Below are 17,464 nucleotides of genomic sequence, written 5' to 3' on the forward strand. Positions count from 1 at the left end.
GTAGAGATAATTCTCCTGAAACTTGAGAGTATGGGCATAACAACTGTACACTAGGCTTTTCAATCTTGCTTTGATGATTATTAGTTTAGTTCCTCCACTTCCTTCATTTGGTGGCTATTACCAAAGGTGGTCTTGCTGTGTTAAAATTGCCTTCTATATTCAGTAAGACAAAACATGCATACTTGAAGTTATGGATAACATTAGGATTTTTGTAAAATGTAGTTAAAATGGATATGTTGTTAGTCACATGTATTGCAGTCCATTGACTATTTCAGTTGGGTCTGCATAATAATTCAGTTGGGTATAGCACGGAGACGGCATTGGTCGCGCTGGTGAATGATCTCTGGAGGGCCCGAGATAGGGGTTATTCCTCTGTCCTGGTCCTATTAGATCTCTCAGCGGCTTTTGATACCATCGACCACGGTATCTTGCTGCGCCATCTTGAGGGGTTGGGAGTGGGAGGCACCCTTCTGCGGTGGTTCTCCTCCCTCTCAGGCCGTTCGCAGATGGTGTTGGCAGGGGGGCAGAGGTCGACCCCTAGGCCCCTTAGTCGTGGGGTGCCTCAGGGGTCGGTACTCTCGCCTCTCCTGTTCAACATCTATATGAAACCGCTGGGAGAGATAATCCGTGGCTTCGGAGTAAGGTATCATCAATATGCTGATGATACCCAGCTTTTCATCTCCACCCCGAACCAACCCAGTGATGCCCTCAATGTGATATCCCGTTGCCTGGAAGCGGTACAGATTTGAATGGAAAAGAACAGGCTCCGGCTCAACTCGGCCAAGACTGAGTGGCTTTACGTACTGGCATCTCGTTTAGTCCAAGAGGTTCCATCCTTGGTTATAGGAGGAGAGATGTTACCTCCCGTTGATAGAGCGCGCAATCTGGGCGTCCTCCTGGATTCACGACTCAGTTTTGAAGATCATATTGGAGTCGTGGCTAGGGGGGCATTTGCCCAGAATTGCCTGGTACGCCAGTTATGCCCCTTTCTGGACCGAGATGCCCTACGCACAGTCACCCACGCACTCGTTACCTCCCGTATAGATTACTGCAATGCTCTCTACATGGGGCTGCCCTTAAAACCACCCGGAGGCTTCAGCTGGTGCAGAATGCGGCTGCACGGGTAGTGATGGGAGCACCCCGATACTCCCATATTACACCCCTCCTGCATGAGCTGCATTGGTTACCGGTTGCCCTCCGGGTGAGATTTAAGATGCTGGTACTTACCTTTAAAGCCCTACATGGCTTAGGACCAGGATACTTGCAGGACCATCTGCTGCCAGGAATGAATTCCCATCGCCCAGTACGCTCACACAGAGAAGGCCTCCTCAGGGTACCATCAGCTAGACAATGTCGGCTGGCGACCTCCAGGGGGAGGGCCTTCTCTGTGGGAGCGACACCCCTGTGGAACCAGCTCCCCCATGAGCTTCGGATGGCCCAAGATCTCTAGTCCTTTTGCCGTGGCCTCAAAACACTCCTTTTCCACCTGGCTGACCTGGACTGATAGGGATTTTAATTATGTTTTTAATTTTTAACTCTAATTTTTAATTTATTTTAATTTTAATTTATTGTACAGAGGCCTTTAATTATAATTTTATCTTAACTTCCATATTTATTATATGTTATTGTTGTTAGCCGCCCTGAGTCCTTCAGGAGATAGGGCGGCATATAAGTCCCAATAATAAATAAATAATAAATAATAGAGTGATCATAAGCTTGTGTTGTGCTGGAAGCTTTTCTTGGTTCCTGGTTATACAATTTGTCAACACATTTTGAAATCCTGGCAAGATTAGCATTAAAAATAAGTTTGTTTAAATATTTAGAGGTATATATGCAGTGTCATATGCATATGCATAGTAATCCAATTTCTGTAAATCACAGGCCATCGAAAGTTTTGAATATATTTTACATTTTTTCCCCTTCTTACCATTTATACTACATGTTCTGTTATATCTTTTGAATCTATTGAACATAAAAGACTTGGGAGGCTAGCCAGTTCCCTGGCGATCTTCTACCAAATACTTAATTCATTATCATACCATTTTTAGGGGGAGGTAGCTATTCCTACAGATGATATCAATGTTTGTTACTTAGCAATAATGGTAGTGCTGCAGACATCTATATATGGATTGTGTATTTCATTTTGTTATTGTTTTTAACCGTATAAATAGAATTGTAGATTAGATAATAGTTTTTTAAGCAATAGAAAATAAAATGTATCTTTTTAAAGACATTTTTATTATCAGAAAAAATCAAAACAGTTTAAGACAAGTTCAGAAAAGCAAGATATGTGAAAGAATTTTGAAGGCTGAGCTGTTGCAGGTGCAGTCAACATAGATGGTGAATTTGGTGCTAATATTTTATAAGGAAGACCATAAGAACTTAACAGGCAATAATTATAACTCAGGTTAGAATAGTGAATAGTGTTTTTAAGTTCAAATTAAATCATTTTTCTTAATTGTCTTTGCTTCTTTCAAAATTAGTGGGTGACTTAATACAAAATTATGTGTCACTTTTGAACATCGTTTGAATTAATTATTTGGGAAAGTTAAATTCTCTCATATTAAGTTAACATCTCTAAGGCTTCAGGAAGGCCTGGAGGAACATTGTCGCGATGGGTCGGACACGACTTCGCAACTAACAACAACAACAAAGTCTTCCTAGGAGAAACAAGGATTGCCTAACATCTCCATGTATATAACTGAGTTCTTTAGAAGCAGGACTGAGCAAATGTAAAATAGTAGAAGGAATATTATTTGCTCATCTTTTGCCTCTTTTTGATATTTCAGAATTGGCCAGAAGCTGTTATATTTACCTTTTTCTAAGATGAAGATATAATTTTCCTTTTTAAAAATAGGCTTGAGGATACAATATTTTACAACACATAACATATGTGGAAATGAATATGTAGACGCACTTAGGATCTGTAATGTCTTTAATTTAATCAAATCATTTTTCACTATCATGGAAAGTTAAAATTAGCAAGTGTTCTGTTGAGAATTTTCAATAGCATGATTATTAGATTGCAAAACTGGAATGTTTTATATTATACCTTAGTAGGAGGAAATATGTGGGTATTTGAGTGTTCTGCAGAGTGTGTTTCTTTGCTCTTCCTGAATGCAACTAATCCTTTGAGTGTAAGCTTCTTAAAACAGTAGTCTGGTATTCTTTAACACTGGGTTATGTACAGTAATTTAAAGTACCTGCTTTGGTCCTGATTAGGGAAAAAGTAGTAAATATGATGTACACTCTGCATGTGAATTCAGATAACCAGATGAATTTACATGGTAGCCTAATACTTTAAAACTTACAGTGAGGTAAAAAATTATTTGACAGAATAACAACAAAAAAGTGCAGAAAAATGCATTTCAAAAAAGTTATAAATTGATTTGCATTTTAATGAGTGAAATAAGTATTTGACCCCTTCGCAAAACATGACTCAGTACTTGGTGACAAAACCCTTGTTGGCAATCAAAGAGATTAGACGTTTCTTGTAGTTGACCACCAGGTTTGCACACATCTCAGGAGGGATTTTGTCCCACTCCTCCTTGCAGATCCTCTCCAAGTCATTAAGGTTTCGAGGCTGACGTTTGGCAGCTTGAACCTTCAGCTCCCTCCACAGATTTTCTATGGAATTAAGATCTGGGAGACTGGCTAGGCCACTCCAAGACCTTAATGTGCTTCTTCTTGAGTCTCTTCTTTGTTGCCTTGGCTATGTGTTTTGGGTCATTGCCATGCTGGAATACCCATCCACAACCAATTTTCAGTGCCCTGGCTGAATGAAGGAGGTTCTCACCCAAGATTTAACAGTACATTGTCCCTTTGATAAGTGAAGTTGTGCTTTCCCCTTAGCAGAAAACACCCCCAAAGCATAATGTTTCCACCTCCATGTTTGATGGTGGGGATGGTGTTCTTGGGGTCATAGGCAGCATTCCTCCTCCTCCAAATACTGCGAGTTAAGTTGATGCCAAAGAGCTCATCTGACCACAACGCTTTCACCCAGTTCTCTTCTGAATCATTCAGATGTTCATTGGCAAACTTCAGATGGGCCTGTACTGTATATGTGCTTTCTTCAGCAGGGGGACCTTGCAGGCACTGCAGGATTTCAGTCCTTCATGGTGTAGTGTCTTACAAATTGTTTTCTTGCTGACTATGGTCCCAGCTGCCTTGAAATCATTGACAAGATCCTCCTGTGTAGTTCTGGTTGATTTCTCACAGTTCCCTTGATCATTGAAACTCCATTTGCAAACTTCCATTTGCAAATATTTACACCAACTGTTGTCACCTTCTCACCAAGCTGCTTGACAATAGTCTTGTAGCCCATTCCAGCTTTGTGTAGGTCTACAATCTTTTCCCTGACATCCTTGGACAGCTCTTTGGTCTTGGCAATGGTGGAGAGTTTGGAATTTGATTGATTGATTGCTTCTGTGGGCAGTTGTCTTTTATACAGGTAACAAACTGAGATTAGGAGCACTGCTCCTAATCTCAGCTTGTTACCTGTGTAAAAGACACCTGGGAGCCAGAAATCTTGCTAATTGATAGGGAATCAAATACTTATTTCACCCATTAAAATGGAAATCAATTTGTAATTCTTTTGAAATGCGTTCTTCTGGATTTTTTTGTTCTTATTCTGTCTCTTATTGTTAAAATAAATCTACCATTAAAATTATAGACTGATCATTTCTTTGTTCGTAGGCAAACGTACAAAATCAGCAAGGATCAAATATTTTTTCACTCACTGTACTTGTTAAATAATCTCTCATTGAAAAGATGGAAATTCAAAAAGTCCATATTAAAATGAAATGTGAGTTTTGCAAATCTTGCATTTTGTCTCTGGATTGAGGGGTTTTTTTCCCTTTAAAAAGCACCTATATAGTAATGTTGCCTGCCTGCCTGCTTTCATCTCTAACGATGGGGGGTGAGGTGTTACCCCCCCCCCCCCGTTGATAGGGCTCGCAACTTGGGAATCCTTCTGGATTCACGACTCAATTTTGAAGACCGTATAGGAGCCGTGACCAGGGGGGCTTTTGCCCAGGTTCGCCTGGTGCGCCAGTTGCGACCCTATCTGGACCGAGATGCCCTACGCACAGTCACTCATGCGCTCGTGACCTCCTGTTTGGACTACTGCAACGCTCTCTACATGGGGCTGCCCTTGAGGACCACTCGGAGGCTTCAACTGGTGCAGAATGCGGCCGCGCGAGTTGTGATGGGGGTCTCCCGATACTCCCACGTAACACCTCTACTCGGCGAGCTGCATTGGCTTCCGGTTGCCCTCCGGTTGAAATTCAAGGTGCTGGTGATGACCTATAAAGCCCTACATGGCTTGGGTCCGGGATATCTGAGGGAACACCTGCTGCCGGCATCAAGTTCCCTTCGTCCAGTGCGCTCCCACAGGGAGGGTCTGCTCAGGGTGCCACCGGTAAGAGATTGCCGGCGGGTAACACCCAGGGATAGGGCCTTCTCTGTGGGGGCGCCTGCCCTTTGGAACCAGCTGCCAGTGGAGCTGAGGACTGCCCCCAACCTCCGTTCGTTCCGCCAGGGCCTGAAGACCTGGCTCTTCGAGCTCTCTGGCCCAGGCTGAGGACTAATTTATTTTAATTGGGGTTTTATTTATACAGGGATAAATTTAATCTTTTTTAAATTTGGTTTTTAACTTTTGTATTTTTGGTTTTTAATTACCCTGTAAACCGCCCTGAGTCCCTCGGGAAAGGGCGGTATATAAATGTAATAAAATAAATAAATAAATAAATTGCTATTTCAGACTTGTTCTGATACTAGTTACTTTCCCATATGCTATTTTAAAGATAGTTTTAAATTCATTTGATACTTTTTATTCTGTGATACACTTTTTAATTCTCTAATAATTCATTGTATTTATTTAAGTTTCTTACAGATTAAAATTTCTTTTGTAAATTACTGAAGGGTCTTTGTTAATGAGCACTGAATGGAGTTTAAAGATTAATAGGCAGCGATAAAACCAATCTGCAGAATCGCTTTAAAAACTTACTTTAAAATAGATTTGTAGCATCAAATATCCTTCTACTTGTGAAACTTGCTTCTTTTTTTAAGGCTCTACTTCAGTTAACAGCTCACAAAAAATCTTGATTATCTCATGAGGTACATCTCCCCCAATATTCAGTAATCAGAAAACCATTAAAAATGGATTGTGAATTGATAAATCTAATTCATAAATGATATTAGACCCAGTTTTGTCTGATTTCTAGTTTAGTTGGAGACCAAGGCTGCTTTGATGGGCTATTTATGCTGGAGTGAAAACTGAAAATAAGCACTATATCTTTGTTCTGTTAGATTTTCTGAAAGTGTTTGGTACTATCAATCATACTATTCTTTCAAATTGTCTGGTTAGGTTTGGACTTGGGGATTAGGGTCGATAAGAGGCCTAGCTTGAGGGCAGGAAATGAATTTGTACTCTTATACTGGCCATAGAGAATTATCGTCTTATTTCATTCTAATATTTATATGACATTAGTGGGAAAAGTTATCCCACAAAGTGCAGAATCATTGGTTTGAATGTAAAAGAAACAGAACAGAACAATAGAGTTGGAAGGGACCTTGGAGGTCTTCTAGTCCAACCCACTGCTCATGCAGGAAACCCTATACCATTTCAGACAAATGGCTGTCCAGTCTCTTCTTAAAAACTTCCAGCATTGGAGCATTCACAACTTCTGGAGGCAAGTCTTTTCACTGATTAATTGTTCTAACTGTCAGAAAATTTCTCCTTAGTTCTAGCTTGCTTCTCTCCTTGATTAGTTTCCATCCAACTCAGTTACAGGTAGTCCTCCAGCTATGACCATAATGGAGTATCCTCATAATGGTCATATGTCACGATGGCCATTAAGTGAAACATCAAACTTAATGATTCCCCCATCCCAGTTCTCCCCAATACAATTGTAAAACAAACAAGCAAATTGTTAAGTGCAGCACTGGGTTTCTCAGGGATGGAGACCTAGTTACAGCCCTGGCCTGCTTGCCCTGGCCTTCCCAAGGTCTCCCCCATCCTCCAAGACACCCCATGCTCTGCTTTCTGCCTCTTGAGTCCTCACAGGCTTTTTCCTACTCCCATCAGGTCTCCTCATGCCCCAACCTTATTCCCACCCATCAGGCCATACACCCTCCTCCTCACTTGTTGAAGCACTCTGAAGCCTTCCAGAGCACTGAAATAGATAATCTCATCACATAGCCATGTTATGCAATTCCAGAAGCGACAGCAATATTTACAGCTACCAGAATGAAATTTGGCCACTGGAAACATTGCGCCTGCTTCTGTAACTGCACCATGTGGTCAAGGGACAAAGAGACCTTCTGCTTTGCGAATATGGTCTACATAGCCTTCTAGAAATCTATAGGCCTTAACTTTGTTAAGACAGCAAGACAGAACAATTTGAAAAAGATTTCCAGCCCCTTTATAGGCATAATACCACTTTTTCCAAATGTTTCTCGACTTAGGTTTCTTAATTGGATCATGGGAAAGGACAAAATGGCAGCCATGAGACAAACCATTCCATTGTGCTGCTTTACGAGGTTGCACAGTGCTGCAAGAAGTTATAGAAAGCTTCTGCAGCACTGCAAATCCTTTTAAGGCAGCAACATGGGGCGGTTTGTCCAAGGGCTGGAATTGCGCCATATAGCCAAGCAACAAAGCGACCCTTTCCAGCTCTGTGGAAGGGTTCAAAGTTCTTCCAAAGGTAAGTGAGGAGAATATTAAGGGTTGGTAGGGTGGAAAAAATAGTTTCAGGCCACAGAGAGCCATTGGGGAAAGGATATGCTTGCAGGGACCTGATAACTTTGGGGATGGGGAGGAGAGATAGTTATGGCACTGCAGCAGCCATAATTTGAGAGCCAGGTTGTAGGTAGCTGTTAAGTGACTAATTGTAAGTTGAGGACTATTGCTTTATAAAAAGAGGGAGTAGAAACTTTAAGCCTTGGAACAACCCCCCACCCCCCACCCCAAATTTAGTTAAGATAGAAATTGGTTTTTAAAAAAATATATTTTATTGATTTTTTTTACTTGGTAAACAGCGTGTTTTCTGGGTTCATATATTTTAAAAACAATAATTTCTATAATTTCATAATCAATGTATTAATATTTTGTTTCCTTGAGCTTCTCTTCTTCCAATAATATTCTCCTTTGTCAGCATTAGACAGATAAAATTTTAAATATTTTCAATGCATTCAGAATTTGATATAGATTTTTGTTTGTATTTATACAAGTAACAATGACATCCATATATAACATCTTTTCTGATTGACTATATTTCAGTTGTATTTGTAAAAGTCATCTTATTAAATCACTATGCATCCTGTTTTCAGAATTCTTATTTATGCTTAATTTCCCCTCAATATTCAGACCATTCTTATCAGTCAAATTTTCTCAAAATTGATTACCTTTAAATATCCAAACTTTTCATTTACTTATACCATCCCAATATTTTTATATTTCATACATTATAAAGATACTATATTACTTATATATCTTATAGCATCCACATATAACATCTTTTCTGGTCGGCTTATGTTTCGATTATATTTGTAAAAGTGATTTGTTAAGTCACTATATGTCCTGTTTTCATAATTCTTATTTAAGAGTTTTCCCTCAGTCTTCAAATCATTCTTCTCAGTCATACTTCTCTCACAGTTAATTACCTTTAAATGTCTTAACTTTTCATTCACATACACTGTCCCAATATTAAAAAAATATTATACTACTTATATCTCTTATCCCTCTTACTATAGCTCCTGTATTTTTGTAAATATTGTTGGGAGTGAGAAAGACAGGTTGTATATGATGTACGCTTTGCTTTGATTAATAATCTAGGAATGGGTTTTCAGCCTTTTTAAAGACATGATAGCACTTTTTCAAAATGTTTCTGAATGTGGGTTTCTTACTTGGATGGTCAAATTGCAGTTATAACATTTATACAAGTTAACTTAGTAGGATCTCATCCTTAACAGGCAACTGTTCACACTCAGATTAGCATATTACAATTTCTACATAACACTCTCTTAGAAATATATTTGCATCTACTACTAGAGGAGAATACTACTCCTATGGTAGTAGTGCTAACACAATATCTGATCAGATACTGCTCAGTTCCAAGAATTGGTTACTTCTTTCAAAGTCTGAAATGGTGTCATGTAAAAATACCCCAAATGGGTTTTTCCATCAAGTGGGATAAGAGAAATTAAGTTCTAAAGTAAGGCTAAGTCAGTATATATATTGGACAAAATTACCATGGTTGTGAAACCTATCTAGATGTTTATTCCTTGCTAGAAATATAACAGAATTGTATTCCCTTGCTTGGGTTGCCATTGCTCAATATCACTTCTGTCTTGTTTTAATTGCTGCCCATTTTATTCTCTATTAGTCTTAAATATTTTTTTACATTCTGTTATTACATTGAAACCTCTAAGGCTCTTGGCCAAAAGTGGCAAGTATGTTTTAATACAAATATATAATATTAGTATAATTTATTTCAGAAGAGTTTTGTATAGCCTGTAACCATGACTCTTAATATTTTATATTTTAAATGATAAAGGACAATAGTGATAATTAGAGAATGGGATAAAGGGTACATAAAGACCAAAATAAATGTATTATGTTGCAGTTTTGTTTATTTTTGCAGTATTCAGTATCAGAAACTTTAAAATTATTTTTCTAAAGGCTGTTAACTAGAATTATAGTAATAAATCCATTTAGAATAGTCACTTATTTCTTTTGCCATGTGGTGCTTTCTGAATTTAAAAAACAGCTGCTTAGCCCTTTATATTTGACCCAGCTGGAGAAAGGATGTTGGCAAGAGGGATGAGAATAGTTATTCCCTCCCTCTGTACCACTTGCCCAATATTCAACTACTTATCTCTTGGCTGTTTTAAAATGCAGACCTGCAAAACATTGGAAAATTGAACTTTATTCATATTATTGAACTCTGGTCAATTTTTTTGAAGTAGTGAATATATTTTAGAGCTGAATGATTACTAATTTAGGTGAGGGTTCTCAGTTGGGGGAAAGTTTTGTTGTATTTTCCCATCAACCTACTAATTTTTAAACTGCCCAGAATTACCTTATTTGAAAGATAGGCGGCATATAAATTACATACATACATACATACATACATACGTACATACATACGTACATACATATATACTCTATGCAAAAGAGCCTTAATTTTCCTCAGATGTGGTCCAGTGTTTGCTTTCAACAATTTAATGTTATTTACTATTTGGATGAGATTATCAGAAGTTTGGGGAACATTCCAAAAAAAGTTATTTCTTAGCACTTGTTACACTGCAAAACAGCCATCCCTGCCCCCTAACTAATTTAATATGAAAAATTATGAATGCCATGTTTATTAAAACTCTTAGCATTAATGTTCAGTATCAGTTATATGCTGAATGCATCTTGAAAATAAGCTAGTGTTATTCAACATACACTATTTCCAGAAAAAGGGTGGCATGGGATGGGTGGAAATCTTAGTGTCAGTCTGATTTCTCCCCCTCCCCTATATTCCCTGCCCACCTGCCTACTGCATAGGGCCTATTTTCTGCCCCTTGACAGTTTCTGCCTAACAAATGGTGTTTCTTTTTTACAGCATAATGATCCGGGACTTGTTGTGGTGATGGTAAACTTAGTGGTAATTTTTAATTTTCAGACTGAATTTACTTCTTTTTTGTCATCAGAGCACCAAATATGTTAGGCTTACTTTTCTCTGTTGTAGCCTTCATCTTTTCTGCTTGGTCTTTTCGTTTCCCTTTTTTTCCTTTCCATTTCTTCATGCACTCTTCTGTGTCTGATCCTTGTTCATTAAGGGTTTAATGCTCAAAAGGGATGTTTGTGTTAGAACTGCCAAAAATTTGTGGAGATTCACTTCAAATACCAAATCTCTAATACTGTCCAAACTTGATCTCCCCCCACCTTTCCCAAGCACATACTGATTGTTAGCAGTTGCTATGACAATTCAATAGATAATTGAAATTGAAAACATTGACTGCCTTAAGAAGCAAAAGTACTAATGTATTCTTCATATTATAAAGGAGTCTGTCATATTCATTTGGACAGAACAAATATCACTCCTATCGAAATATAGTAAAAATCAAAGGAAAAGTATGTAATTTAAAATACAGTATTACAAATGTGGTTCTTTTGCTCAAAACTGCAGTCATCGTTTTGTATACAATTGGGCATAAATCCCCTTTGTCCCCTACCCTTCTTACTGAAAATGTGTGTGTGTATATATATATCTATATATATATCTAAATAAAAATTGTACTTAAAATGCTTTTTCACAGATGGCTAGTGTTTACAAATTTGATCACCCTACCCAGGTTTCTAAATTTGAGATACAGCAAGAATTTCTCTCTAGAAGAGTTGTTCAATCTGGAAAATGTTGAAACGTATTCCCAAATTAAATTTACATTGGGGATTGGTTTGCTTCTATTTTAATGGCACATCAAGGGCAAAACTTTATTTAAACCTCATGTTAAATATTGTGAGGAATTACAATTCCTGTTTTATAATTAAGAAATAGAGGCAAAGCTAATAAGTCCTCTGACAGTAGTGAGACATGAACTCGGATTTCCCAAGTACAGTCTTGTCAGTTGGGCTACTTGTCAAAAAAAATAACTCAGTTTTTTTTAGAAATGCAATTGCTCAAGTATTCAAAAATATTATCTGTTATGCCACATGAAGTCCAGTTATTTCATCACGATTCAAGCTTGGACATCTTTTGGCCCAAGGGTATAATTATGTATTTTTGAATGAGAGGAATATTGTTAACACCAATCCCCCCCCAAGTTTGATAATGAGGGAAGTAAACATTTTGTTTTTTCACTCAAGGTATGCACCAGATAAGGTAAGTAATTCCTTTTTACCAGTGCCCTTACATCACAACTCACAGCGCATGTTGTGATGTAAAAATAAACACCCCCCCCAAAGGCTGTGATAGTCAAAGTGCTCGTCTGCCCCATTTTGCTTTGTTTGGCTGGTTATGAGTGAATTAAAATACATACGGAATCTTCAGCATAGTTTGATTAGTTCAAAGTCAGTTTTCTTCGCAACTAGTCCTTTTCACAGCTTATAAGGAAAGGATATGGCAGAATCCAAAAAGCCCATTTTGAGTCTAGCAAGGTTTTAACATCAAGGTTAATCTTCCAAAACTCTGAAGTAATTGCATGCTAAATGGGTGTTGGTGGGTATTGATAATCTGTGTCCTATGATCTGAGAGAATGCATCTTTTCCATTCTGCAATTTTTTTGATCTTCTAGTTGTAAAGATCATTAATTTTAGTATTAACTTGCTCAAATATTTGGGCCAAAAGCTAGAAGCAACAAAGAGAAAATAAGGCTAGGTCTGGGCAATCAGGATATGTAGGCTTATGATTGTAAGCTGTGAGAATGGCTTGTGTTTGGTTCTCTGTAGCTTTCTGGTCTCTGCACTCCAAAGGCAAGATCTCTAACCAACCCCAAACCAATGTGTACAAAGCGACTTACCAGAGGATAATCATTCTGTCCTACTCACTCAACTGATAGATCTGATTCCCTTGCAGGTAGAACAGATCCCATCCCTATCGTTGTCAAATATGATGTCATGGGCATGGGACGGATGGAAATGGAGGTAAGTAGTCCCTGCAACATACACTTTGTATCAGGCAAGATTAAGTGTCTATACATATTTAAAATTATAAAACGTATCTAAATGTTTCTCGAACTGGTGTGCTTCTGGACTAGTTTTCATCATCAAACCCCAAGAATTATGAATTTTATAATCCAACGCACATAGAGGGCATCAGTGGGAAAGAATCTTTTGGTCAAAGAAATAATAGTGCTTCAGTATAATATAAATGTATAATAGACTTCAATTAACAAATCTGAGTTTCCAATTAAAGCTCATTTAATTAATGTAAGCACATTTTAAAAATTAGTTGGGGCCTGTATGGCCCCTGTATATATCAAAGTGGTGTGTTTTTTTTCTGGGTTTTTTTGCTTGCAAAGAACAAGTTTGCTCAGCTCATTACTATCAGGACACACTCAGAAGTAATATATGTAATTTAATGCCTGAAGAATGCAGCAGGTTTTATTTATTAGATACATTGGAACAGTACTTTCTCTTCTTCAGATATGGAACCAGATATCCTAGCATTAGGTCAGAAAAGAGTCCTTCTGATTTCCACACAAAGAATCTCTTCTTTAGCTATCCCAGGATACAGGCACAATCTGTAACAGATGCGCATTTTAAAGAATCTACTTGAAACATAACTCATCTGAAAATTAGAACTCCTGTATCCATAGATAATGGTAGAACTTTTTAAATAGACTTTGCAGAACATTTGGAAGAAGTTTTCATGAAGGAGATGGAGGGCCTCTGAGGAGGGCCTCAAAAGATTGTGTTCTTTCTAAGGGTTGATGTCACCTGTGCAAAGACTTCTTCATGTTATCTCAATACAGGTAGTCCTTTACTCACAACAGTTCATTTAATGGCTGTTCAAAGTTATAACGGCACTGAAAAAACTGAATTATGAGCATTTTTCACATGTACGACCATTGCAGCATCCTCATGGTCATGTGATGAAAATTCAGATGCTTAGTAGCTGGTTCATATTTACGATGGTTGCAGTATCCAGGGGTCATGTGATTAGCTTTTGGGACCTTCTGACAACCAAAATCAATGGGAAAGCTGGATTCATTTAACAACAATGAAACTAACTTAATAGCAATGATTCACTTAACAACTGTGGCAAGAAAGATCGTAAAATGGGGCAAAACTCACTTAACATGTCTCGGTAAAAATTTTGGGCTCAATTGTGGTTGTAAATTGAGGACTACCTGCATGTTCATATATGTGCAGGAAGCACCCCAAGAAACCCATTCTGAGCTAAATAGTATAGATATGCTGTTGAAATGGCCACAGAAGAGTACAAGACGTTTATCAAATCACAACTTGTTCATAGAGAACAAGGTTGTTTTCTTAAAATATAAGCTGATTGACGTTGCTAGTAAACTTAAAATAAGGTTGGGCAGAATAAAATGGTGGTTCGGATTCTGCTCCTTCTGCCTGCACTTTCTGCTGTTACACAGGCCTTGAAAATATATTTCAATGTGAGAGGAATTTTTTTCATTCAGCCATGCAAGTATGTGGAATTAGTTTATGTACATGATGTAAAGATTAGGTTATAGGTTTGAGAAAGGTAACCAAATTATCACAAAGTGGAAAAGGCAAGGTTTTTTTTATGGGCAGATCTGCTGGCTGGAGTTTATTTTCCTCCATGCAAAATTAATAGAAGGAAAATTTCCTATACTACTTCAAAAAGTGATGTATGTTCAACTCCCAGATTTTAGAAGGTTCTTTAATTTCAAAAATATTTTCTATTTAACATCTTTTTAGGGATTATCAATGGGAGTTATGTACCATGGAACTTTCTGTTACTGCATCAAATGTTTCTGAAGTAGATATTGGATGTTTTCATTAGAAAAAAGGCTTCATGTGCCTCATCCCAATTTTCTTAAGCCAGTGGAATTACTTTTTTCTCTATCAAATGGAATTTCATTATTCAGAAGTAACATCATTAATTGCTGGCTGCAGTTAATATCCTGTCACAGAATATATACTTTTTCTTTAGAAGTTCCTAATCTTATTTTGTAGTTGGAAGTTTTCATTCAACAGCATACGAAAGAAAAAAGACACTATATTTTTAATTGGCGTGAGTGGGCATGTACTTTGTACATTTTTTTTTCCTTGAGGGAGAAAGTAGGTTTCTACTATAAAAATAGTCAGTCCTCTTTTTGGGCTCCAAAATAGATCAGATTTTCTTGAAATAAAATGTGTCTAGAGATTTTTAGCAGGAGTAAATTAGTACATTATTGCACATTTTTATTCATCTTGCAGATGAAGTAAACTGAGATAATAAGATACGTTATTATTTATTAATATTTCCTACTCACTGAATTTTAATGCCCAATGTGTATGACTACCTAATTGTCTGCTTTGATAGCTTGATTATGCTGAAGATGCCACAGAAAGGAGGCGGGTCTTGGAAGTGGAGAAGGAAGATACTGAAGAACTCAGGCAAAAATACAAGGTACTGTTGAACTAGTTAAAGAATCATGAAGAATTTTCCATTGTAGTAGTCTATCTTAGCTAAAACATCTAAGTGTAGAATCATTTAATATTATGTAAGGTACAGATTTTATAAGCCAGGCATGCCTAAGAAAGATTTTGTGATATGACAAGATACCTGTATCACCTAAAGTATAGGCAAATTTGCAAAATGGGATAAATCATTTTAATTTGGTTTGGTTAATAACATGTTGACATTATCAAAATGATGTATATAATTTTTTGAAGGGGGTTGCCATGTTTTTTCAGCTTTTTAGGTGTGTTAAGGTCTAATAGAAATCATTTCCGGACTTCCGGTTCCTGTTTCGTCAAAGTTCTTAAAAAACGCAGCTGTGTAAACAAAGTGAGAGTAACAAATCCGAAGCAATGAATATTTTACAAAAGGAAACATGATAAGCGGCAACAATTTCAAAGGACTGATTTTAAACCACAAAGAAATACAGAACAACCTTGAGAGTATGAATCAACTTATCTCCAATTTAATTTCACTCCAAAGAAATTTCCCATGAAAATACAGTAGAGATGACTGAACATAATTCTGAGGATAGAGACTTAAAGATGGAGCCATATAAAATAAAAAATCATGATTTAATTCAAATGGGAAATATTTCAACACGTCCAAGCAACTTTGAAGATAAGGAAAAGAATGAGAAAAAATACTTTACAGGGAAATGAATGATGCAGCAAAACATACTGATTAAGAAATGCAATGGCCAGAGAAAAAAGATTAAAATGGAAGTCTAGAAAATAGATGATGGGACTTATCAGAGAGAATACTTAAAAAAGAAATGTGTTTTTTTCTTTTTCCTTTCTGTAAAAAAAAGTTAAAATGATTTAAACAAAGTAAACGCTTTAGTTATTTAAATGTGATGATAAGCATAAAATGTGTTTTGAATGAGAGTTAAAGGATTAGATGATTAGATCTATTGAATGGAATGCTTAAAGTTTAAATAGATTAAATACATTCTCAGCTATGGTCAAAAAGAATTAAGAAATTGAGGGAATAAATATATATTAAATTAGGAGGGATACATATTTTAAGTAGTATGTTATTTTTTGTATTTCAGTGCTTTTGTCTTTTTTTTTCTTTTTCTCCTCTTTTTTGTGTCTCTCCTCTTTTCTCCTTCTACCTTTTTACCTGTTGATTAAGAAATATAAAAGTATGAGAGGGCTTATATGGAAAAAATAAAATTAAATCCACCAATGTAAATGTAGTTAATTGTTGAGAAAATTGTCACTAGTAAGAATATTTAGAATTTGGGGGAAGAAATAAGCTGAAATAAGCACTGTAACAGTTTTTACAATAAGGCAACTAAAATGACAAATAGGAATATTGGAAAAACTATATATTTAATTGTTGTTTATCAAAATAATGAGAATTGTTTTAATCTAATGTTTGCAAAGAAAGATACTTTGGGGAAAGGGGAAATCAACTGAAATTAACATATGGAATATAGATTATAGAAATCAATTGTTAAAAATTGTTTTATAAATGTTACCCAGACAACATACTGTTTACAAATTACTGAATGATTTATGTTATGTTAAAAAATACCAGTAAAATATATACAAAAAGAAGAAATCATTTACACATTTTTCATTGAAATTTTCCTTCCCAAATAGTTTGAAATTGTACAGTTGGTAGTCTGATGCCAGATTTTGGCAATGTGATTTCTGAAAAAAAAGTTCTTTTATGTAGCAAGCAAAAGAGAAAGTAAGAAATCACATTGCGTTGAAATCAAATTACTCTCCGTGTATACATCTTTTTTGGGGACATTTTTTGTACTCTTTAGCCAAACTCAAGTGACATTCCTTTGAATCCTCCAAGAAGCATCTTATCCAGTTACTTTCTTCTCCATCCTCATCTGTACAAGTCTCACTGCTAATATCAATCTACTATATTTTCCTGTCTCCAAAATGCTTACTTTGTTGATGACCTAATATAGGTTGTAAGTACTCTGAACTAGTATCAAATAATTTTAAGTGCTTAATGTTTGTTATCTCAGCAATGAGTTAAGTAGACTGGTAACTGGGAATTACACTTAATATTTTTGTTTAAGTAGTAAACTTTAGTGGGTGAGTTCAATGAAATAAAGCGAGAAGTCAAACCATACTTTTTAATATCTACAAAACTGCTGTTTTGTAAATTCTTTCTTGAAACAATGGAAAATTGCTTCATCAATTTTCTATTATTGCACCGCTGAACTTTGAAAACATGGTAAAAATTATTCAAAAGGTACAAAAGTGAGTGTAGAGCTTAGGACCTGTACCAGGAAGCTAAATATTGTAATGAAAGCATTCCCTGGTCATTTTTGTTTGATGATAGTTCTTCTT

General features: G+C 36.6%; 1 protein-coding gene across 3 annotated transcripts in view; it reads left to right on the forward strand.

Moving 5' to 3' along the window:
- GPATCH8 (G-patch domain containing 8) overlaps positions 1-17,464 on the forward strand; it is a 113,496-nt gene that overhangs the window by 75,868 nt on the left and 20,164 nt on the right. For 2 of the 3 annotated variants that reach the window (XM_083378508.1, XM_083378510.1), the window contains exons 4-5: positions 12,564-12,631; positions 15,006-15,092. In XM_083378508.1, coding sequence (XP_083234634.1) covers positions 12,564-12,631; positions 15,006-15,092 — 155 coding nt within the window. Of the gene's footprint in view, positions 1-10,610; positions 10,653-12,563; positions 12,632-15,005; positions 15,093-17,464 lie in introns of all 3 variants that reach the window. The other variant, XM_083378509.1, reaches the window with a different exon arrangement.

Source organism: Vipera ursinii, assembly GCF_947247035.1.
Source record: "Vipera ursinii genome assembly, chromosome: Z".
In the NCBI taxonomy this organism is placed as follows: Eukaryota; Metazoa; Chordata; class Lepidosauria; order Squamata; family Viperidae; genus Vipera; species Vipera ursinii.